Genomic DNA, 25,256 nt, shown 5'->3' on the forward strand with positions numbered 1-25,256 from the left:
CTTCATGCCAAATGCAGAAAAATAGATCGTCAATGTTGCAGCTTTTTACTTCCATCTCTATAAATTAAGAATGGTTGCTAGGTGGGCCAAAACTTCTTTAGAAAAATGAAGAGGATTGCCTGAGTAAAAGTTGATCAATCTTTTTTTTTTTTTGAAAAGGAGACGTTCTCTTTATTAATATAATAATAATGAGACAAAATCTCATAGTACAAGAGAATTATACAATGAACATATGTAACATGGATCAAGAGGTGCACCTGAGTATCTCAACTAGGTTGACACCCCATAACACCCTCATCATATCCAAACAAGCTAAAGACCAAAACAAATGAGTAATGTCCAAAGGCAAAACAAAACCAAAAGAAGTACAAAGAAATACAAATACAAATAAAAGACTATAGCAGACATCCATCAATTTGCGCTGAGACAAACTTGAGATCCTTGGAGAAGGAACACCACGAGGAGGCTAAGAGATGATGACTCCATTGAGGTCTTATGTGGAGAAGCTTTCTCAGTTAAAAAAACTCTAGGATCTTCCCAAACACAATTCGTGATCAAAATCCATTTTCTAAGTTAGATTAAAGAATCAACAAAGACTTCGGTAATCAATCTTTGAAGAGTCAAGAAGGAGATGAATCAAAGAAACTGTTAAATTCTTCCATTGATTTAAGTTCTTACCAAATATGGTTGATCTTGCTGATAAATTAGCCTATTTCCAAGTGATTACAGGCTTAGAAGATCCCGAAATCTGCACCGAAATCCTTGTCGCTCACGGTTGAGACCTCGAATTAGCCGTTTCCTCGTTTACTGCCACCAATTTAGAATCCTCTGCTTCTGCTGCTGCCGATGGTGGTGGTGGGGATGCCCATTTCGACCCACCGATGCGAGAAATTCTTGATAGACCGGAACATCAAGAAAATGCAGCTCTGGCTCCAAGTTTGGCTTGGAAAAACATAACGCTTTCGATTTCTGTGATTTCTGGTAGTTTAGGGCTTGTTTCGAGTGCTGTTGGTCTTGGGTTTTGGGCTGGTGGTGGTATTCTTTCGTATTCTCTTGGTGTGATAGGTTTTGGGTCTGGTTCTGGTCGGAATGCTGAGTCGTCGGCTCGGTTGGTTTCTGTATCTGCTGCAGCATCGGAGGCTATTGATTTTGTGTCGGCATTTTAGAGGGATTATGGAATGATTAGGCTGAGTTTTGTTGGGGAAGGGTACATGCATGCATTGCAACGTTCGAGAAACGCGTTTAAGTTCTTGTTTGTTTACTTGCACTCTCCTGATCACCCGAATACGCCATTGTTCTGTGAGAGGACCTTGTGTTCGGAGACGGTTGCTGTGTTTGTGAATGAGAACTTTGTTTCGTAGGGAGGGAGTACTCGCACTAGTGAAGGTTTTAAGATGAGTAATAGCTTGAAAGCTTCAAGATACCCTTTTTGTGCTATGGTAAAGCTTCAAGATACCCTTTTTGTGCTATGGTAAAGCTTCAAGATACCCTTTTTGTGCTATGGTTATGGCTGCTACAAATCAGAGGATTGCACTGCTTCAGCAGGTTGAGGGACCAAAAACTGCTGAAGAAATGCTAGTGATTCTGCATAGAGTTCTTGAAGAAAGTGCTCCTGTTTTGGTTTCGGCAAGGCTTGATGCAGAAGAAAGAAGAAATAACATGCGATTGAGAGAGGAACAAGATGCTGCTTATAGAGCAGCTCTTGAAGCCGATCAAGCCAGGGAACAACAAAGTAGAGAAGAGCAAGAGCGCCTTGAAAGGGAAGCTGCGGAAGCTGAGAGGAAAAGGAAAGAGGAAGAAAAGGCTCGCGAGAGAGCAGCTCGTGAAGCAGCAGAGAGAGAGGCTGCTTTAGCTAGAATGCGGCAGGAGAAAGCAATGTCACTTGGTGCCGAACCAGAAAAAGGGCCTAATGTTACACAAGTGTTGGTGCAGTTCCCTACTAGAGAACACAAGGAACGGAGGTTTCACAGTACCACTTCAATCCAAACTCTCTAAGATTACATCGATTCCTTGGGTTGTTTGGAGGTTGATAGTTATAATCTGGTATCGAACTTCCCCGAGTTGTTTATGGCACTAATAAGCTGTCTATGTCCTTGAAAGAAGCTGGACTGCATCCTCAGGCAAGTCTTTTTGTGGACCTAACCTCATGAAGTCATAGAATGGTGGAGTGTAGTTGAAGATGAAAGCTGTGAGAGAGATTTTATTGTAGCTTTTATTTCATTTTGATTAGTGCTCCTTTGATGACGTATAGCAGTGTCTATCGAAGAGGAGAAGGGGCCGGTGATGATCTTGAAGGGAGGGAGGAGGAGGAGAGACAGAAAGGGAGAGAGAACTTACCTCTTTTTTTGCATTTCAGTCTGTCTTTGAACTCAAAATCTAGTGTAATAAATTTAAGCTATTATAACAGGGTTGTAGCCCTCCATTGAACAAAAGAAATCATACTCTCATTCTCTGGTTTTTGACTACCTGGAAAAGGTGGTTGGGAAAGAGTATTCTTACAATGTTCTGAGTTTTAGCCAACTCCCAATGAATCCAGGTATTTCTCCGGTGAGTTTGTTGTCTGATGCCAATCTGTCCAGAATAAAAAAGAAATAATGTATCTCAACAACACATACATGGGTTCTAGTTCTTAAGAAATTTCTTGAACAATTAGAAGAAAACAAAGATGGACAATTCCCTTACACTGTCTGCAAATTTGTAAGATTTGAAAATGTTGTGGGAATGTCACCCTGAACTCCAGAACTATCTAAGTACCTTCCAGGCAAACATAATCAACAATTGAACATGAATGTCAAGGAAAGAACATGATCACCAACTATTATGCTCAACAACCTAGGAAATTGTCACGTTTAATTAAACTTGCAATTGAGATGGTTATTATTTTGTTAAAGCCTGTTATAATCAGTTAGTATATTGTTTATTTCAGTTTTCTTGTTATACTTTTGCCAAACATATTTATCTTTCTATAAAGCTTTCAGATTATTGAATACAAGAGCTCTTTTACAAATCTTTATGAAATATTATTTCATGGTAGCAGATTCTTGTGACCTAGGTTACTAAGTACAACAACTAGAGGATTGAACCTTCAACCTCAAGGAATGAATATCATGCCAATAACCCTGAGCTAAGCTCACTTTGGCCCTTCTGACTCACATTACTCTGATTCTTCATGCTCTTCCGCTCTTACTCAACTTTTCATGAATTCTTGAATATTTTTTTTCTTTTCCATGGCTGATAGCTCTTGGGATGTCCATTCTCCCATTTTGTTGCTTTCAATTATTTGCAGCTTGGTCTCTGTACAATTGTACTCTTCCTACTACATTATCTGGAAAGTTCATCTTCACAAAATTCTGAAAGTACACAAACTTCTTGGATTTGTTGATGCCTCGTGGCTCTAGTCCAAAACCATCTGAAGTTTTGGAATCTCTCTCTCGGAGCGATAACTCTCAGCTGCCAGTTGCGGCCACTGTTAGGACTTCTTCCACCCATTAACCCAATCAGGCATATGAAGACTCGATTAAATCCATGCCCTGATGAATCCAAATCTGAATGCTAACTCGAGTGTTCATGTAGATAATGACAGGAAGAAATGGAAACGAATATGGGAAACCTCCATCTAATAATAACTGGACTGATTTTGTCATATCGGCCAAACTAAGGAAGCTAAAAGCAGCAAAAAAAAATGGCAAGTACAAAGTAAATAGAAAAGAAATGAGAGGGAGGCGCATATTTCTTGTGCAGTTGGAAAGGCTGGAAGGATTTGATGGGGGTGGGGGCGGGAGGCGGGGGTGGGGCAGAAACCAATGCTTGATTGACCTCTCAATTGAGTGTGTCATTAAAGGTAGAATTATTGGGAAGGTTCATGAATGATGAAAGGAACTTGATCCAAAAAAGAAAACTAAACTGGCTGAAGCTTGGTGGTGAGAACAGTAGTTTCTTTTATCGTTTCTTGGCGGCAAAGAAGAGAAAAAATCTGATTGCGGAGTTGGTAGACAAGGATTGCAGTATTCTTTTGTCATTTTGGGAGATGGAGGAGCTGATTATGAAATTTTACACAGCTTTGTACACAAAATCAGTAGGTGCAGGGGCTTTTCCAGCACATTTAAATTGGGGGAAAGTGAACTCCTTATAGCATATGTCTCTTACATGAAAGAGGATGTCTTCCAATTAAAGAATCTTGGGAAAAATAAAGCTCCCGAGCCTGATGGATTCATGATTGAAGCTATTCTGAAGTTTTGGGCATATATGAAAGAGGATGTCTTCCAATTCTTTGAGAAATTTCATCGAAATGGAAGCTGAATGCGGGTTAGAGAAAATTTCATTTGTTCAATTCCGAAGGAGGATGCAGTGAAGCCTGAAGGTCAAAGATTTTAGACCAATCAGTTCACATCCCTTACAAAATGATGGCAAAAGTCTTAACTGAAAGGCTTAAAAGGGTTACACCCTCCATCATTGTGCCCTCCCAAAATACCTTGTTGAAAGCAATGAACACAAAACATCAATCAGGCTCAACTTGCCAACACAAAAAAGTCAAAATTTATACCGATACTGACAAGATCATTTTTTCGGGCAATGGATTAGTTATGTATCAACGTTCTAACAAAAATACTTGTATGCAGCAAAAATCCCAGGTTCACCAGGGTAAATGCATAAAAAAAGGGCAAATTTTAGCGGACGGTGCTGCTACAGTTGGTGGCGAACTTGCTTTGGGAAAAAACGTATTAGTAGCTTATATGCCATGGGAAGGTTACAATTTTGAAGATGCGGTACTAATTAGCGAGCGTTTGATATATGAAGATATTTATACTTCTTTCCACATACAGTCTGAGAAGCCCCTTGGTAAGAACATCATCAACCTGTTGGCTTGAAGGGATACACAGAATGCATATGCTTCCACTGTCAAGTTTTTCTTTAGTGAAATGCCAGTCAATCTCAGCATGTTTAGTTCTATCATATTGAACTGAGTTGTTAGCAATATTAATAGCGACTTTATTATCACAAAAAATCTTCACTGGTGTCTCACACTCTTGATGAAGATCATATAGGACTTTCTAGAGCCAAATTTCCTCACATATTTTCAAACTCATAGCTCAATATTCGACCTCATCGTTGCTCCTGGCCACAACACTTTGCTTCTTACTCCTCCAAGTTACAAAATTGCTCATACAAAAGTACAATAACCGAAGGTAGACTTGCTGTCAATAACAGATTCTGCCCAATCTGAGTCAGTATATGTCTTAATGGTCCTTCTATCTGTCTTTCTAGACACCAACCCTTTACCAAGTGTCATTTTCAAGTATCTCATAATTTTGTTGACAGCTTCCATGTGTTCCTCATAGAGAACCTGCAGAAACTGGCTGACAATACTCACAACAAAAGAAATATCAGAACGAGTATGGGTAAGTCAATCAATTTACCCACAAGGCGCTGATATTGTTCTTTATCAACTGGAACTTGATATTAGTGTTTCCTAGTTTACAGTTGAATTCGATAGGGGTGTCAGCAGGACAACATCCCAGCATACCTGTTCCGATCAGCAAATCAAGGGTGTATTTCGAAGATGCCTTTTCTAGATCTGGCCACCTCCATTCCAAGTAAATATTTCAGATTACCTAAATCCTTGATTTCAAATTCATCACCCATTCTCTGCTTTAGTGGACTGATTTCTGTTCGATCATCTCCAGACAAAAGAATGTCATCAACATATAGAACAACAATCTTCCCTACTTGGAAATCTTTGTAAATAAAATATGATCAGAATGTCCCCAACTGTACCATTGGGATCAAAATGTCCCCAACTGTACCCTTGGGACTTGACAAAAGTAGTGAACCTATCAAACCACGGTCTGAGTGACTGTTTTATACTATACATGGATTTTTGGAGTTTACAAATTCCTTCCCAAACTGGGCTTCAAATCCAGGGAGGGGGCTCATGTAGCTCTACTAGGTCTCCATTTAGAAAGGCAATTTTAACATCCAACTGGTATAGAGGCCAATCTTTATTAACAGTAACAAATAGTAGGGCTCCAACAATGTTTTAAGGTTTCTGAAAAATCAACACCATAGGTTTGAGTAAATCCCTTTGCAACTAACCTTGTCTTGTGTTTGTCGAGTATTCTAGAGGTGAAATCGGGTTGGGTTGGGTTGGGTTGGGAGACATTCTCAACCCAACCCATATTTTCGGGTTATTTGGGTTGGCAACCTGAATAACCCGAATTTAGTTTCTAACCCAACCCAACCAAACCCGTAAAATATGGGTTGGGTTGGGTTGTCGGGTTGTGTATATAATTTTTTTTAATTTTCTTTTTCCCGTTTTCTAATTTCTAATGATTATAAAAGTTTGAAATTGTTACATTTAAATTTCAAACATACATAATTCAAACTTTCATACAATAAATCCAAGATTTATATACCTTTAATTTGTTTTTTTATTAAAATAATATATATATATATTTATTTATTTATATATTATATTAATTCGGGTTGGGTTGGGTTGAACCGAATTTTTCAACCCTCCAACCCGAGACCCAACCCAACCCGAAAAAATCAATTTTTTTTAACCCAACTCAATCCATATTTTAACCTAACCCAACCCAACCCTTATAATATGGGTTGGGTAGTCCGGGTTATTCGGGTTCAACCCATATTTGTACACCCCTAAAGTATTCCATCGTGAACACCCATTTGCATCCCACAGTTTTGTGTCCCTTGGGTAGAGCACAAATCTGCCATGTTTTATTTTCATGATAGCCTTCTACCATTCAGGACTTTCTAAAGTAGGATATTTTTCAGTATTATGGTAGAGTCAAGGCTTGCTGTAAAAGCTTTGAACAGTGGAGAGAGATTATCGTAGGAAACATAGTTACAATTGGTTTCCTACTATTCTTCTCATTATCATGGGTCGAGAATCGGGCATTAAAGGCAACTGAGTTAGTTATATAATTTGAATGCACATTAGGAAGCAAAGTGGTAGGTTCTTTGAATACATCAGTAGATCGATCGATTTAGACTGTGTCAAGCATTCACCAACTTCAAAACCAGATCTGCTGTAGATTTGGTTAATTCTGGGACCACAAAAATATGGCTGCTATAAAAGGTTAAATGACAGGCACGTGGAGAGAAAGATTTGATGGCTGTCCATAACCGAAGGGTGCCAGCAGCGTATAAGGCTACAGATGATCAGAAGGGTTCGATAGTTGGATGAGCAACGACGCGTAGAAGCAGCTGGGCTGGGCGGTGAGATGAACGGACGGCAACCCGTGGCCAACTCAAATAACTGAAGTCCTTGAACTTTGCTTGATCGCCTAGTCCAACTCAAATAACTTAACACAAAACATGAAACATAATTATTAGGCGAAAAGAAATATAGTGTAAGATATCAAACAACTCCTTTTTATTACTTCAAATCAGTAGTTCCAAATATACATGATACATACTTCTAAGTACATGAACTATAAAATAAAGCTTAAACGCCTTGCGCGACCTCCCAACTTTAAATGCCTTGCTAACACCTCACTAGCAGCTTGCCTTACCCTTCTTAACTTGGCCTTAATGCCTTGTAACCTTGGGAAGAGAAACTTAAAACACAAGTCAAATACTTGGTGCGTGATGTTTTAAGCCCTTTGGGCATACAATACGTAAAATTATTTTCATAAAACAGGCCTGAACGCCTCATTCAATAAATCATAAATCATACATTAGCCTTTCATATTCCTTTCGCCAAAAACTTGAACCATTCCAACGCATAGACTACTATGATGGCCTTTCCATTAACAGCATACCTTGGAGAATTTTCTGGTTCATTTCCCGTTGCTCAAGCCACTTAAACCAATACACTCCTTTTACGCATTGGCTGGCTTCATTCTACCATGCAGTCATTTTCTACATAGTTGCCTTTACTCACTATATGCACATAATTAGTTAGCTCATTGATAGAAATAAGACTAATGGTTACTCCCAAACATACATACAATCATCGAACGTAAAACTTTACTTGAAACATAACATAAGCTTCCTTTTAAAATCATTCCTCTAAAAACCATTAATGTTAAACAATATTAAAAGACAACATGAAACATAGGAAGAAAGCTTTCAAATCTTTATTCAACTATAGAAGATCACTCACTACACTAAATTCTCTTCTTCTTTCTGAACACCTAACCCTTCTCACCTAATAGCTTCTTAACATCACAACACTTAGCTCTTTCCCTCGGTAAAACCTCATAATCACCTCCTTCTCTTCTATCTTCTTCTCCTATTTATACTAATCCTAGGTTGGATTAGTCACCCCTTAAGCTTCCTTAATTTGTCAGCTCCTGCTTGGAGTATTACATGTGTAAGCTTAATAAATTTTCAAACCATGCTTAGTTTAAAACCTTACATGTGACCTACTAATTAAGCACAAATAGGAAATTTTCCTCGAAAATACTTTATTAATATTTTATTTATACTTGAGATCACAATAGATAGGTCATCAATTTTCACCTAGGAAAAATATAACAAAATAAACAAAATCTCGTAAAAATGAAGGAAAGATTGATTTTAAACAAAGAATAGAAAAAAGATGATTAAAAAAGATGATTTAATAATAATTATTATTTATTAAATAAAAATTATCATTAAAAGAAACTCCAGAACAAAAGAAAATAGAAGAATGAAAAAGTGCTTATCATAAATAAAATGTGTATTTGGAATGACTTAGAAAAAAAAAATTCAAAAATTCATTTTTATTAATTTTTCAAGGTTTGCGAGGATTGCCGCAGTTGGTGGCCGGAAGTTTGATGGTCATTGGGGTGGTGTACAGAGTTGACCGACGAATTTTCTAGATTGAATTAGAAAAAAATAGGTAATCCTGGGCAAGAATAGTGTTTACTATTCAAACCCATAGGAAAGAGTGTAGGAAGCCTTGGTGAAGATGGTCGTTGATCAATGGTGAATACGGTCAACAATTGCCAACGTTTAAGACAATTAGTTGGTCGCTGACCATCATGACAATCGATCGCCAAGGGTCATGGCTATTGGTCATTGACCATCACTACAACCGTTTGTTAATAGGCATGACATCGATAATTAATACTCTCTTTTCATTATATCAATGAAAAACCTCATTTCAGGGAAAAGGTAAAAAAAATCTTCTTCTCTCTCCTCTCTCCTCTCTCCTCTCTCCTCTCTCCTCCCTCCTCCCTCCTCCCTCCTCCCTCCTCCTACACCATTCTCCTTGGTTCAGCCAAGCCTCTCCGACCAGCCCCTCAACATGGAAGTTGCTAGCTGCAAAGTTAATCAATCTCATTACTATATTTGGAAGGAGAAAGAAGACTTTATTATTGAAGATGTGGAAGCTAAAAAATCCATTTCAATCTCCGAAGCTCAACTCCAATGGACTTTGCACACTATTTCAACTCTCCTCAATAATCCAGTAGACCACTTCTTCAAGAAAGATGGTGAAATTGACAGAGGACAAATGAAAATCTTCAAGTTCCAAGCCAACTCGGAGTGGATCCTCAGCTGTGACATTTGGCCTTATTCAGGACGTAGTTTTACCCTTAGAATATGCTCCGGAATCAATATACAAGGTTGGTCCTCCTTCTGTAGAATGCTGGATAAGTATGTAAACATAGTAGATTACTCCCATTGGTTCTCAATCATTTCTGCTAAAGCTCCCTTCCAACCTTCAATGGAAAAACAAAGTCATGCTGCTACCGTTAAATCCGAAAGCTCCAACCATTCAGTACCTAAATCTGGAAAAATGGAACCATGCTCGGATTCCATCTATCAAGATATTTCTCAGGGCTCAGTTCGTCATTCCCCTTCTATCAAAAAACAATGGTTAATTAAAAACCATGAGGTGGCTAAGCTAAACTACTATCTCTAGAGGAGGAAGGCAAACTTTATACAATGTTATCTTGGCCAGCCTCCCAACCTACTATCTGTCTTTGTTCCTTATTCTAGCTCATGTGGCAACTTCATTGGAAAAAATCATGAGGAACTTCTTTTGGGAAGGATTTGCAGGTGGCAAGATCAATCGTCTAGTAAAATGGAGCTTGGTTTCCCTTCCTTTAAAAGATGGAGGTCTCGGTCTAAGGGGCATTAAAACCTAAAATTCAGCTTTGCTTGGTAAGTGGGGCCGGAGATATTCTAAGGAAGATTCAGCTTTATGGAGGAAAATTATTTGTAGTATCCATGGTAAAGATACATTTGATTGGTTCACTTTGGAAAAATCTGGAAATAGCCTAAGGAGCCCTTGGGTTAACATTTCTAGAATGTGGAGGCTAGTGGAGCATTTATAGCTCACCTTAAACTTGGCAGTGGCAGCAAAATTGGTTTTTGGAGAGATATCTGGGTCAGTCCTCTACTCTAAAGGAACTTTTTCCTCTGCTTTTCAGAATTGCTTTATTACCACAAGGCTCAGTTGTTGATCATTGAGATCATTCTACCCTCTCTTGGTCCCTCTCCTTTAGAAGAAGCTTGAATGAAGAGGAAATAGTAGCCTTTGGTTCCTTATTAGCTCTTCTTGCGCTAGAAAAAGTGTTTGATTTTGATGAGTCCAAGGTTTGGTCAATTGGACAGCAAGGTAGATTCTCTGTTAAATCTCTCTCAGCCCACTTAAATTCTGCCTCCCCGATGGATAAAAAACTCTTCAAAGCCTTATGGAAATCAAGCTGCCCTCAGCGAGTGAACATTCTGATGTGGATCATGTTTTTCGGGTCCCTAAATTGTGCAGAAATTCTTCAAAAGAAATCCCCAAGCAGATGCCTCCAGCCTTCGGTTTGCCCTCTCTGTATGAATGCTAATGAGTCATTGCTTCATCTCTTCCTACTTTGCCCCTTTTCCTCTGTTTGTTGGAATAGTTTCTTCTCCATCTTTGATATTGCTTGAGTATTCGACGCCTCCCTCAACTCCTCAGTGCTTCAGCTATTGGAGGGTCCACCTCTTCCTTATAAGCCTCGGCTAATTTGGTTAAATCTATTAAAAGCTCATAGATCTTTTAGCGGAATTGTGGTTTGAACATAATCAGCGGATTTTTCAAGACAAGAAAAGATCAAGCCTAGAAATTTTCAATTCAGTGCAATGTAATGCAGCAACTTGGTGCTCTCTAAACAAGATTTTTGCAAATTACTCCACACAAGACCTTTGTCTCAATTGGACAGTTTTGCTATCTCAGTCAGCTTCCTAGGACTACTTCTCAGTAGTATCTTAGTTGTACTAATAAGGCTCACTTGTTTTCTGGCCTTTTTTCTTTTCTAGTTTTCGATGATTTTTTAGTTTTGATGTATTGGCTAGATTCTACTCTCATTGTAATAGGTTGAATTTTGTTCTCATTGTTGCAATAGGCTAGTTTTAATGGGATATGATGTTTTGGTGCTAAACGGGTGTCAACCTAGTTGAAATGTTCGGGTGCACCTTCTGATCCCTATTATTCTTCTTCTTTCGCTTGTTTGGACTTCTTTATTTAGCTCATTGTATAATTCTCTTGTACATTGAGTTCTTACTATTAATAAAGAAGTTTGTCTCTGTTTCAAAAAAGATAATTAATGATAAAGATTGCTCACCGTCGATCAAGATGTTCACCCGACGACAGTAACGTCCAAAGGTGTAGGTCACCAACGATCAAGTTGATTGGTCATCGATGATCAAGACAATCCGAAGCCTACGGTTAAGACGATTGGTCGTTGTGACCGTCGATCATTATGGTTGATCGTGAAGTTGGCTAACGTTTGTTGCCAACGGTCATCAATGATCATTGATAAGAGGCTGAAGTGAAAATGTTTCTAAAACATATGAAATTCAATTAAAAAAAAACATATTCCAAACCCATGTTTGGTTTCTTAATCCCAGGAATTTTAATCGAAGTGTCCAAACATGGGTTTGGCTTCAAATGCCTAACCCCCTAATTCCAAACTCATGGGCCAAACACCACCTAAATACAACTTAAATCTCAGCAAAACTGCGACCCACGAGCAAAGAGTCATGAACAACCAAGACAAATCTGAACGATAGAGCATTTGAGTAAAACGGAGGCTATGGGCGTCGGTGGTTATGGATTGTCGACGTGAGGCAGTGGCAAATCTGGGTTATACAGAGACTATGGGTTGTGGATGGCCAGATTTGGGCAGAGCGCAAACGGGTATGAGCTGATCAGATGTGCAATCTGATGCTATAGATATGATTGACAGTATGTACTGTGCAAAGTGGCTAGGCGCAAATCTAGGGCAAGGAGTCATGAAGTTAGGCAGGGGAAGCACCTAGGGGCATATTTGGGCGACAACAGATGCAAATTCAAGCTGCAGGAGACAAAATGCAGCAACAGATCTAGTCACTGAGATGCAGTGAAACAACTATACTCGGGTCTATCTTCGTCCACGACAGATCAACGGAGGAGATTGGACAGAGCTCTGATACTATGATAATTTTATACAGTATATTGAATAAATCAAAAGTACGTAATAACCTTTTTACATTAGTGAATAAATAAACCAAAAATACAAATATGAAAAATATTAAACAAGAATAAATCCAATAAACCCTAATTCCTTTAACAAGCAGCATATTTAATGCGTTGACTTTAGTTTGTAAATATTTACTGAAGAGTCCATCAAAATAAAGATGATAATTAAAAGTCTTAACATAATTTTTTAATATTATTTAATAAAACCCAATCAGATAAACCCCAATATTATGAATAAATGCATGAATTCCATTTTTTAAGCACATTACAGTATTTTCAACTTTTCAAGTAGAAACTACATAAAGTGATAAAGTAAATTATGAAGTGTGAAGCTTACAGTTCCTCTAGCCCAAAAAGATGTCCAAGCTCTGATGGCAAGGTACCAGAGAAATTGTTGACCCCAAAGGCCCTACAGTTTCAAGAAAGGACGAAAAACCAAATGAATTCAACAGAAAAAAAATCCCACTATGACAAGTTATAATACTGATTCGCACCATGGTTCCTCAAAAGGTTCACTAACGAAGCTTTTATTTGAATACTTTTCATCCTGTGGAAGTTACAATACTGCATTTCAAGCATGTATAAGTGAAAGGCCTTAGCCAACCATTTCATTTATCAACATGAACTACTGAAGATTTGAGAGTTTTTCTCTTTCTTCCAATTTATCTTGTTCACAATGTTGAATTTTCTTCTCTTGTATTACAACATTTTATTTATGTCGGATATTTTTTCTTCATTTATGTTTTACTTATTTGTTGTCTGTCTTTCTCTATATTAGAATACAAGGAATAATATTACATTAATTTTACTTCCCATTTTTAAGTTGGTACTAGAGAAGAAATAACATTGAAACCCTAATTTTCTTTTAAAAAAAAAAGAAAAAATTCTAGTTTCTGCCACCACTGCCGTTGCCGGCCATTCAGAGTTTGCCACCTGCCACGTCTCCGCCAGAATTGCACCAGTCTCCTCTGTCGCTGGCCCTTCAAAGTTTGCTAGTTTAAGACGTTTTCAGCCCTTTTTCCGCAGGTCCTTCAAGGGTTTTTCTTCTTTCTGCAGGCCGATCAAGTCTAAGCCACCGCCAGATTTCTCATTCTTCTGGTTATTCTTTTTTCCAAGAATTGTTGCTTGGCTGCTATCGAAAAATAGAGACGAAGAAAAAACACAAGGTCTATGTAGAAACCCTAGTATAAGAAGAAAAGCCACGGTATAGATGTCATTGGAGTATCTTTTTAAGATATTATTCTGATATTATTCTGGATATTCTTTCCTTAATTGTATTCCTCTTTTAGTATATTTAGGCTTGTACCTTTGCTAAATTAATCAAATGAAATACAAATTCATTTTAGAAAAAGAACATGGTATCAGCGCTTTAGGTTTTTCTTTGTCTCATTGAATTCTAGCTGCCACATCCTGTTCTCTGCCTCCGTTGATCATTCATCGACGGAGGCAGAACCATCCCCTATGTTCCAGATCCGACCTTCAGAGCCATCTCCCATTAGCTGCCACTGCCGCCGCACCTTAATTCCCTTTGCCGCTCAAATCCTCCGCCATCCGAACCCTAGAAACCCCATGCGTCTTCTTTGTTTTCACCTCCATCCACCCCCGATTCATTTTTTCAGTTCCGCTCAGCCTCTTAGCTCCGATCAGTTCAGTTTTTGTTCTGTTCACCTCTAGATTTCGAATTCGTTTAGTCCAATTCCGACCTGTTCTGATTTGGTTTTCACCTCTGGTTCTGATTTGCTCCACTATCGACCAGTTTCGGTACAGATTTGTCCCACACAGCTCCGGTTTCCATCTGCTCTGTCCCACAGATCCAGTCTCGTTTCAAGATCTGTTCAGCTCGTCTCTGTTCGATTCTGATCCGTCCGCCCCAAATCTAGCCAACCTTCCCCTCATGGCTTACTTTGCGTTCCACCATCTCTCTATCAAGCTCAGGAGTTCTTGATGCATTCTTCGTAGGTTTTGTTATAAATCTCTATACGAGGATCTATGTTTCTATCCCAGAAGTTCTTCGTTTTATTCTTTGTGGATTTGTATTAGACTAGAAGTTCTTTGTGTGTTTGTTCTCCATGTGTTTCTGATTTTATTCTTGAGTTTGAGGGAGGGTATTGGAGTATTTTTAGAAGATATTATTCTAGATATTCTTTACTTAACTGTATTCCTCTTTTATTATATTTAGGCTTTGCTAAATTAATTAAATGAAATAGAGATTCATTCTAGAAAAACAACAGATGTTTCTTATTATTTTCTGATAATAATAAAGTTACAAAGGGGAAATATTTATAGACAACACGAGCCTAATTAAAATAATAAAAAATAGGGCAAAGTAAATGTAAGCTATCTTTGGGCTTTCAACAAGACTCAAGTCCACTATTTTTAACGCTCCCCTCAAGTTGGGACGTAAATGTCAAAAAGACTCAACTACACATGAATTAAAGTTTTGTCTGAGGAGCCCCTTTGTGAGTATATCAGCAATTTGTCGGCTCGAGGGTATGTAAGGGATGCAAATGCTACCACTGTTCAGACTCTCTTTGATAAAGTGTTTGTCAATCTCCACATGTTTGGTTTTGTCATGTTGAACCAGGTTATTGGCAATGCTAATGGCACACATAATAGTCTCATATGCACCTCATAGTCCTGACAAAGTTCAGACAACATCGTCTCGAGCCAGATTGCTTCACAGATTCCAAAACTCATAACCCTGTATTCGGCTTCAGCGCTGCTTCGAGCCACGACTCCTTGCTTCTTACTTCTCCAAGTAACAACATTGCCCCATACAAAGGTGTAGTATCCCAAGATGGCTTTTCTATCAACAATGAAACTCTACCCAGTCAGAGCAAGTATAGTCCTTAATACTTTCATTAAGTCTTCCTAAACCTCAATCCTGTACCAGAAGTTGCTTTTAAATACCTCTAAATTCTATTACTTGTCTTCATGTGGCCTTCATATAGCATAGCAGATGTCAGACCTAGTGTGAGACAAGTAAATCAGCTTCCCACAGAGCGCTAATATTTATCTTTATCAACAAGAATTTTGTCATTTGAATTTCCAAGTTTGGCATTGAACTCAATGTATCAGCACGACGACATCCCATCATACCTGTCTTAGCTAATAAATCAAATGTGTACTTTCTCTAGGATACGAAGATGGTCTTTCTAGATCTAGCAACCTCCATCCCAAGGAAGTATTTTAGATTCCACAAGCCTTTAATTTCAAACTCATCCCCCATCTTCGTTTTTAGTTGGATGATCTCAACGGTGTCATCCCCAAGTAGCACAATGTCATCAACATAGACAATCAATACTGCAATTTCCCCAATCTTGGACACTTTTGTGAACAAAGTGTGATAGGAATGCCCTTGATTGTATCTCTGAGACTTGACAAAAGTGGTAAACATGTCAAACCAAGTACTCGATGACTGTTTCAACCCATACAAAGACTTTTAGAGCTTGAAAACTTAATTATCAAACTGAGCTTCAAATTCTGGAGGACTCATATACACTTCCTCTTCTAAATCCCCATTCAAGAACGCATTCTTAACATCAAATTAATATATGGGCCAGTCTTTATTTATATCAACAACAAGACTAATAGTGTTTAACTTAGCAACAAGGGAAAAAGTCACAAAATAGTCAATCCCATAAATCTGAGTGAATCCTTTTGCAACTAAACTGGACTTATGTCTGTCAAAGGTACTATCTACTCTGTACTTGAGTGCAAACACCCATTTGCATCCCACAGTCTTGTGTCCCTTGAGAAGTGTCCAAAGATCCTACAGTTTTATTGATTGTCACACACGTCTTTCTTGGGTCTATTTAATGATGAATAAATCTGAGGTGAAAGATTTCTTTACAAAAATTTATGCAATGATTGAAACTCAATTTTCAAACCAAAAATCAGCACTTTACACTCTGATAATGGAACTGAGTATTGCAATGTCTATTTAGTGATATTTTAAAAGAAGGGCATTTTACATCAGTCTGCTTGTCGTGATACCCCCAACAAAATGGAATTGCTAAACGGAAAAATAACATTTACTTGAGGTTCACATGCCATAATGTTTTCCTAAGTATTTATGGGAAACTCTAAACCCTAAACCCCCTCTTCCGATACAGTCTATGAAGATCCTAACCACCCTATAATGAAGAGTTCTCACTTCGTTGTTCTAGCTTTAGGCTCCAACTCTCCTTACCTCCCTCCAATCCTTCTGGGGACTCAAATAACTCGTCGAAGTCAAGCTGATAACTTCTCCTTGGCCCCCAACCTGAAAGAGAAGATACTCACAGCTACCTATTTCATAAATAGGATGCCTAGCAAAATCTTAAATTTTAGAAACTCTCTTGAATGTCTTAAAATTAGTTTTCCATTTTACTTCCCATTTTTAAGTCAGAAAATTCACCCGTACAATATCACTCCCTCCCTAACAACACAACATTCTTTTTTTCAAAGAAACAACACTTTCTGAAAGGTAATAAGTTCTCTTCTCTCCCCTCTCTCCTCTCTCCTCCACCCTCCCCCCAGTTAGCCAGCCTTCTCCGACGAGCTTCATTCTCCTCGACATGGAGATCTGTTTGCTGCAAAGTCAGTCAATCACACTACTGCATTTGGAAAGAGAACAATAGCTCAACTATTGAAAACGTGGAAGCCAACAAATCCATATCAATCTCTGAAGCTCAACTCCGTTGTACCCAACTTACCATTTCTGCTTTTCTTAAAAACCCTATAGAACATTACTTCAAGAAGAATGTTGATATTAACATAGGCCGACTAAAGATTTCCAAGTTTTAAGCTAATTCGGGTTGGATCCTTAACTATAACCTTTTGGCCTTATTCAGGAGGTCACTTCCCGGAGTTAACAAGCAAGGCTGGTCATTCTTCTGCAAAATGCTGGAAAATTTCATTGATATAGTTGATTTTTCCAAATAGTTTTCAGACAACTCAACCAAAGTCTCCCACCAACCACCGGAAGAAAAGCCAAGTTATGTTGAGATGGGCAAGTCCAAAAACTTCAATAAAACAGTACCAATGCCTGGAAAAAAAGGAACCCAGCCAGACATCCAACTATCAAAGTAAACTTGATGATTTTTGCCGTCATCCCTCCCCGATTCAAAAGGAAGTGGCCAAGATCAATTTTGATAACCTATGGATCATATCAGAACCTTTTGCTTCTGACAACTAGAGAATGATTCGCCAAATACTGGAAAAGAACTTCCAAACCAATATTGTTATAAATCCCCTTTATGATGATAATTCTCTTATCAGTCTTGATCAAGGCTCTCTTAGTGACCTCATCGGCATGGATGGAAAATGGCAAGCATGAGGAGATTACCATCTTAAATTTGAAAAATGGGACAACTTGAAACACAGCAAACCACTCATATTGAAAGGATATGGAGGTTGGCTTAAAGTTAAGAATCTTTCCCTTGATCTCTAGTGTAGAAGTATTTTTTAGTCAATTGGAGATCATTTTGGTAGTTGTGAGACCCCCAATCATACATACGTATGTTAGGAAGGGTAAGAAGGGAAATTCACCAACAAGTAATGAGAGAGAATGAGTGGGAAGTAAGAGAATGTGCAGGTGGGTCCCACTGAGTAGGAATTTGAGGGTGAGTATAAATAGAATGATTGGGAAATAGGGATAGGTATCTTTTTTGTTATCCTTAGGGTAAAGAGAGGCGGCAGCAGCCGTAAAGGGGAGGGGGTATCCTTCTTGTAAAGGATACTGGTATGCTCTTGTTATTTACTGTTCTTACTTTCATTTCATATTGTAGTTGTATCTTTTGGCTATATACATAAATAAAGAATCACAGGGTGCTGTCTCTGTTTAGCCATTGTTGGGTGTTTTATTAGAAAGTGTGTTGGAATCCTGACAATGGTCTTATAAAAATAGTCACAAAAACCTTGAATCTTACTAATTGTAATGAAGCTCGAATTCTGGTCAAGAAAAACCTTTGCGGTTGTGTCCCTTCAACAATTGAAATTTCAGACCAAAAGAGGGGAAACATCTTTTTACACTTTGGTGATTTTAAATTTTTAAACCCCCAATTTCTAGAAAAGCTCCCAAATTGCAAGATGTCTACAAAAGTTCCATTGACCAGCTCAGAGTAAGAGAAGTCTGGTATGATGAAGGCTTTGATCTCTCCTCCTTCCCACCAGTTCTAAATGTCTCCAAATCAGTATTTGCAGTCCTACGGAGGAATAGATGTCCATTTGAATCTCTAAAGCATTTTCCAGTCACTTTACCGGTGCTAAAGAAAATGATAGGATCCGGCAAACATGTGGCAGCCGACTCCATTGGGCTCGAACCTGAACAGTCCCCTTTTTCAGTTAATGACATCCCTAATGATCACAGTTGTCCTAAAAAGCAACTGGGGACCATGAGTATTAACCTAATCCACATTAATTCAGCTGCTGAAGATCTAATGAGAGAGAGAAAAAAGGATAAAGCCTCTTTAGTTACCATCGTGAATAATTATGATATATCCTCCAGAGTACTTAAAGATTTTCCCTCCCACCCAACGACTCTCCAAATCCGGCCACCACATCTTCTCTCCCTTCAGCTTCTGGATTCTGCAAAAGACCTAAATAAGCAAAAGGCGGTAAATCTTTTCAAGCTTCGAAAATCCTCAAGCATTATATCTAGAAGCAAACATCCTTCAACAACTTATGGACAGCCTTATAAAAATCAGAGTTGAATGGAGGATGTGCTCTCAAAGTTCCACTTTCAGCCCCTTCTCGAATTCACTGTTCTGAGCCATCTATTTCAGAAAATAATCCAGACCTTTTGTAGGTTTGCAGCTCCAAAATTCAGACCTTTAATTGCCTCACCAGGTTAGTAAACTCAGTTTCTCCTACCAAGCATTTCAACTTCCCAACTCTAACACTAAAGTAAATTTGATGCAAGGCTTCCCTTGTCTTGCTGCTAATTCCAAGTATAGGGCAAATTGTGGTTTGAACAGAATCAACAGATCTTCCACGATAAGCAAAGATAAAGACCAAAAATTTTCTGCTCTGCAGAACGCATCGCAGCAACTGGTGCTCTCTAAACAAGGAGCTTGTGAATTACTCCACTCAAGATCTTCGTCTCAACTGGGCAGTCCTTCTATTTCAACCAGCCCCCTAGACCTAGTTCTATGTTGATTTTATGGAATTAATCTCTATTTCATTAATTATTTAGTAGAGGTACAAGTTTATATATAACCATAGAGAAATACACTTAAGGACATAATATCAAATAATATCTCATGAATAATATCACCTAAGAATAATCTAATTATATTAATACCCTCCCTCAAACTCAAGGTTGAAATCACAAACTTGAGTTTGCTAAGAACTAAGAAAAGAAACAATATATCTAGAATAGAATAAAAAACCCGAAGAACAAACACACAAAGAACTTCTAGGCTAAAACAAACCCACGAAGAGCGAAACGAAGAACTTTTGGGATAGAAACATAGATCCTCGTATAGAGATCTATAACAGAACCTAGGAAGAACGAAACAAGAACTTCGGGGGGCAAAATGAAAGAGCAAAGTAGAATTAAAGCAGGACGAAAACAGGGTCTGAATTGGACAAGAGCGTTTTGTTGGATCAGAATGGAACCAAGTGAACTAACCTAGAGCAAGTCAAAATCAGATTGAACGGGAAATCTGGGGTGAACAGAACGAAAACCGAACTGAATGGAGTAGAGAGGCCTAGCGGATCTGAACAAAAACAAAATCGAGGCGCCGTTGGATTTGGGCTTCGATCTAAACTTCAAAGGCAGACATGAAGGATGGGTCTGAACGAAATCAGACAGACCTGGGATAGATTGAAGGCGGACACGAGGATCTGAGGACATGGGGTTTCGTTGGTTTTGTCGGGACAGCGTAAGCAGATGGAGCAACGACAACGAAACGCAGCGGCGAGCGGAGCTTCTTAGACGACGGACAAAACCAAAACTCTTTGGTTGGGCGTTCGGCTTCAACTGATAGAGGTTCAATCAATTACCTGGCTAACAGAAAAACAAGAGGTCAGACGAAGAACTATGAAGGAGATGGTCGGGAAGCAAGGGCGGCGGATGCTAGTGAAAATGAATGGGGTTTCTGAGGTTTGGATGGTGGCAGATTTGAGCGGCAATGAGCGGCAAAGGGAATGTGCGACGACGGCGGTGAATTTGCAGATCTAAGGTCCGGCTTCGGCTAATGGGGGATGATTCTGCCTCCGTTAATCGAACGGGATGTGGAGGCTAGAATTCAATGAGGCGAAAACCCTATAGCTCTGGTACCATGTTGATTTTATGGAATTAATCTATATTTCATTAATTATTTAGTAGAGGTACAAGTCTATATATAACCATAGAGAAATACACTTAAGAAAATAATATCAAATAATATCTCCAGAATAATATCACCTAAGAATAATCAAACTATATTAATACTATTTTGGTGACTTTGTCTGCATTTTGACGGCTTCGTTTTCCCCTCTAGCTGGCCTTCCTTGGAGCACAGCTTATATTTTCTTTTGTTTTAGTTTACCCAATACTACAGTAGCAGCTTTTGTTTTTGTTTATAGGCTCAGCCTTTGTACTGTTTTGTTTGCCCATTTCCCCTTCTTCATTTCTCTGTTTCAGCTTTTTGTATTAGGCTGGACCATGTCTCAATTGTATTTTGGCATATTTTATTTCTAGCTTTAACTGGGATATGAAGTTTTGGTGCTAAAGGGGTACCAACCTAGTTGAGATGTCCAGACGCACCTATTGATCCCCCTCGCTTATCGCTCTTTAGGCTTCTTTATTATGCTCATTGTATAGTTATCTTGTACTTTGAATTTTTATTATTGATAAAGAAGTTTGTCTCCGTTTCAAAAAAAGAAAAAAAGAAACTACACTTCTCGTTGATGAAATGAAAACATAAATGTCAAAGAATGAAAAGAGAGACTCCACATAACCAACCAACATCCCAATCTAACAAACAAGATATGTTGGGGCCCACCAAAACAAGGCAAATACCTCTTGCTCAGCCATTCTTATTCTTTTCTTTTCTTACGTGAATTGAATACACCTTATTAATTGGGGATCTATTATAGTGATGGTTGTAACTATTCATAAATTTCATTTTCCTTTTCGAAAAACTAAAAAGAGATATCTTACAAAGTACAGAAACAATGAAAACTTACAAGAATCTTAGGTTGGCAAGATGTCCGAGTTCCTTTGGAAGTTTTCCTGATAATTTATTGATTTGAATGCGCCTAACCAAAATTTGGTATAGATTAGATTAAGAAAAAGGGGGAATATGGTTATCTACAAAGGTCTTGAAAACCAGTATTTGGATTGGCTTACAAGGTATGCAATTGCGTTAGATTACCAACAGAAGGCGACAGTGTCCCTGACAATAAATTTTTCTCCAAATTCCTGTGACAAATTTAGAGAATCTTGGTTCACTTTACTGCATATATGTTGCAAGCAAATTTCCAATATAGGCTACATGAACACTCATGCTGCAATAAGAAATAAAAATGATCAAGAAACACCAAGCAAAGAATGAGGAAGGAAACAAACAAATAGGTGAGGGAAGTCAGTGTCCATAGCTCGGGAGGGATTACACCAGCAATATCCAATCCTGAAACCTTCCTGCAAAGTAATATAAACAAAATGGACAGAGAATTTAGATAAAAGAACAAATGCAGGTCATTGTATTCCCCTCATTTTAGAAGAGAAGCAATGTTCTAAAGGTGCAGTCACCAATTTCAGGCAATTCCAAAAGCAGCTTCCACATTGAAGCTAAAGTTAGTTTCAATTCTACCAGTCAACGTAGCTCAATTCCAAAGTTCGTTTGCTTTATTCAATAACAACCTCCATCTCTCACCCCAATAAAAAAAAGTTTAAACTGCGCTATCCTATGGCTATGAACAAAAACAGCCAGAGTTTTTCAAAACATGGAAAGTAGTGCATGTGCTGGTTCAACTAATCATTACCTGTGCAATGTATAAAAACCATTAAAGAATTGGAAAAATCAAAACTTGAGTCTAACAAACAAAGCAGGTTATGGGAGAATGAAATGCATGAATTGAAGAGAACAAAATGGAGAGAGTCGAGAGATACAGATGGGTTATGTGGCAAGTAGATTTATTGTTGTAGGAGCAATCACATTTGATCAAAGGACTTTCTGTTGAATCTTCGATGTTGCTGTTATCCTTAGCAATCCCAGTGCAGAGGTTGCCGCTAATATTCCAACTCCGAAATCTTACCCCGTTTTTCTTTGTATTGTTAGGCGCGAATATATTCCATTGTCTAAACATGGAGTTCAGAGTTTGCTCTGCATACACAACATCATCATCCCTTAAAAATCCATTATAAAATCAGATATCAAATCAAACATATAGAAAAAGAAAATGCCAACATTACACTTACCACTCCTACATATATGCCAGAAATTCTCCTACATTGTAACTTAATTTTTCTCTAAATTCTTTTGCCCATCATCCATTCCAAAAGGTTGCACATTAATAAAGTTAATTTGTCTCAATTACATGCATATTCATAACATATTTCTTCTGCTTAACCAACGTGGGAGGACTTTGGTTGCATTATTAACACCTTATTTTCAAAAAGATATTTTTTAAATTTTGTCATAAGCTTATATAAATATATATTTTGAAATGGAGACAAGCTTCTTTATAAAACTCAAAGTATAATAGAATTATACAATGAGAAAAATAGAGAAGCCAAAAAGAGGGGGAGGTGTACCAAGGAAAAACCAAAGACCAAAAGAAAATCCAAGTACAGTATGCGAAGCAACCAAAAAAGTAAGAAATAAAACTGAAGAAAAAACAATACAATAAATGAACTAAAACAGCAGACCAGCAGAACTTGTGCAGCTAAAGATAGGGGTTCACCGAAGTTGTTTGAAGCAGGCGGAAGAGGTCCTCCATGATGGCGGCTATCCTTGCATCCAAGGTGGCTAGAATATTGGTTTTGGTTCTGTCAACAATGGCTTCCTTTGCACAGGTTCCAAAAAGAGTTGTGTCGTCTAGGGTTTCATCATTATTCCTCTCTGATACCATATTGGAAATGATGACAAAAGCTAGCACACAAGTTTATGTGGAAACCCTAATGCAGGGAGAAAAACCAGGGTATTGCTTTCTTATTATTTTCTAATAATCACAAAAGATTTTGTTTCAGGAGACCAAAAGAGAAGAGATTGCCAGTTGTATTATGAAGGCAGTATGGAGTTCGAAAGGAATTGGTTGGGTTTTAGTTTGAAGCTAGTGGTAGATTAGGAGTTTTGCTGATTATGTGGGATGAATCTAAGTTGTCGATTATTGAAGTCCTGAAACAAGACTATTCTCTTTCAGTAAAATGTAGCACAATCAATAGAAAAATATGTTGGATTTCAAACTTCTATGGTCCCACAAATTATTGAGATAGAAACCAAATTTGTCTGGAGTTGTCTCTTCTTTCAGACCTCTGAACAGGAGCCTGGTGTTTGGGAGCTGATTTCAACATCATTTGAAAAGTTCAAGAGACATTTCCAGTAGGAAGATTAACAAAGGGAATGAGAAAAATTAATAAACTCATTCGAGTGGCAAAGCTGCTAGAAATTCCGTCTTCCAACAATAAATTCACATGGTCAAGAGAAGGAAGGTCAGTTTCACGTTCCCTGCTGGATCAGTTTCAACATTAATTTATAATTTGGCTCCAAGCTCTTGCAAATGAAGAAATTAAGGAAGAATCCTTGAACATGTCATCCTTAGATAACATTGTGAAATTGTCTATTAAATCGGGCATTTTAGCAATCTACAGGAGAGAGGAAAGAGATTTGATCCAAAAATCTAAGCTGAATTGGTTAAAATTGGGAGATGAAAATACTAGCTTCTTCCTCGTTTCCTTGCTGCAAAAAAGACGTAGCTTGATCTCAGAATTGATAGATGATCAACGTACTCCTACAGTTTCCTTTAATGGAATTGAAAGTCTCATCATTGAATTCTACAAGTCCCTCTATACAAAATCTCCTCAAGCTGGTTCTCTCCCTAATCCCCTTGATTGGTCAGTAGTTTAAACAGAACAAAATACAAGGCTCACCTCAAGTTTCAGTTTGTCCGAAATAAAATATGCACTTCAATTACTGGGGAAAAATAAGGCCCCTGGACCAGATGGCTATATAGCTGAATTTCTAATTAGCTTTTGGGATCATTTCAAAGATAATTGCCTTGCTCTCTTTAACGAGTCTTACGAGAATGGGAGGTTAAATGCATGTGTAAAAGAAAACTTCATTTGTTTAATCAAGAAGAAAGAAGATGCAGTAAGGGTAAAAGACTTTAGACCAATAAGTCTTACAACACTAATTTATAAGCTGGTTGCAAAGGATGGAACACTATGATTCTGCTCGACTGAATGCATCTTCATGGTGCTCATTATCCAAGTTTTTTCAGGACTACTCTACGCAGGAGATTGTTTTAATTTGGCCAGCCTTTATAGCCTCCCCACCTTGAAGCTCTAGTTTTTCTTGTCTCCCAGATCAAACCTTCTGCTCTAATCAGCTTTTGCTCAATCAAGGATGACTATTATTTTTGCATTGTTTTCGGCTTGTTGCCTTGCTTTATCTTTTTTTTTTTTTTTGGCCTTGTATTGTGGCCTTTACTTTGTTATTGTTTTGTTGTATTGCTTTTATTTAACCTACTATGTGGGTTTTTATTTTCGCTTATGGATGTGATGAGGGCGCTGAGGGGATGTCAACCTAGTTGAGGTGTTTGGGTGCGCCTGCTGATCCTCTCCCTCCCCCTTTGCTCTTTGTATGTCCCTCATGTACTTTGAGCTTTGTCTCTCTATTTT

At 38.2% G+C, this 25,256-nt stretch overlaps 1 protein-coding gene and 1 pseudogene across 7 annotated transcripts in view; one reads left to right on the top strand and one right to left on the bottom strand.

The window, feature by feature from the left end:
* LOC101214104 (probable LRR receptor-like serine/threonine-protein kinase At1g56140) overlaps nucleotides 1–25,256 on the bottom strand; it is a 64,020-nt gene that overhangs the window by 31,900 nt on the left and 6,864 nt on the right. For 2 of the 7 annotated variants that reach the window (XM_011656155.2, XM_011656156.2), the window contains exons 2-8: nucleotides 22,527–22,740; nucleotides 21,984–22,055; nucleotides 21,765–21,836; nucleotides 21,602–21,673; nucleotides 12,783–12,854; nucleotides 2,683–2,754; nucleotides 2,500–2,571 (exon numbers count right to left, since the gene is read on the bottom strand). In XM_011656155.2, the coding sequence (XP_011654457.1) occupies nucleotides 2,500–2,571; nucleotides 2,683–2,754; nucleotides 12,783–12,854; nucleotides 21,602–21,673; nucleotides 21,765–21,836; nucleotides 21,984–22,055; nucleotides 22,527–22,740 (646 nt within the window). Of the gene's footprint in view, nucleotides 1–2,499; nucleotides 2,572–2,682; nucleotides 2,755–3,090; nucleotides 3,107–3,153; nucleotides 4,431–12,782; nucleotides 12,855–12,939; nucleotides 12,974–21,601; nucleotides 21,674–21,764; nucleotides 21,837–21,983; nucleotides 22,056–22,526; nucleotides 22,741–25,256 lie in introns of those variants that run through there. The other 5 variants (XM_011656160.2, XM_011656158.2, XM_031885294.1 and 2 more) reach the window with 5 other exon arrangements.
* On the top strand, nucleotides 684–2,211 carry LOC105435395 (annotated as a pseudogene).

The sequence above is a fragment of the Cucumis sativus genome, chromosome 5 (assembly GCF_000004075.3).
Source record: "Cucumis sativus cultivar 9930 chromosome 5, Cucumber_9930_V3, whole genome shotgun sequence".
NCBI lineage: Eukaryota > Viridiplantae > Streptophyta > Magnoliopsida > Cucurbitales > Cucurbitaceae > Cucumis > Cucumis sativus.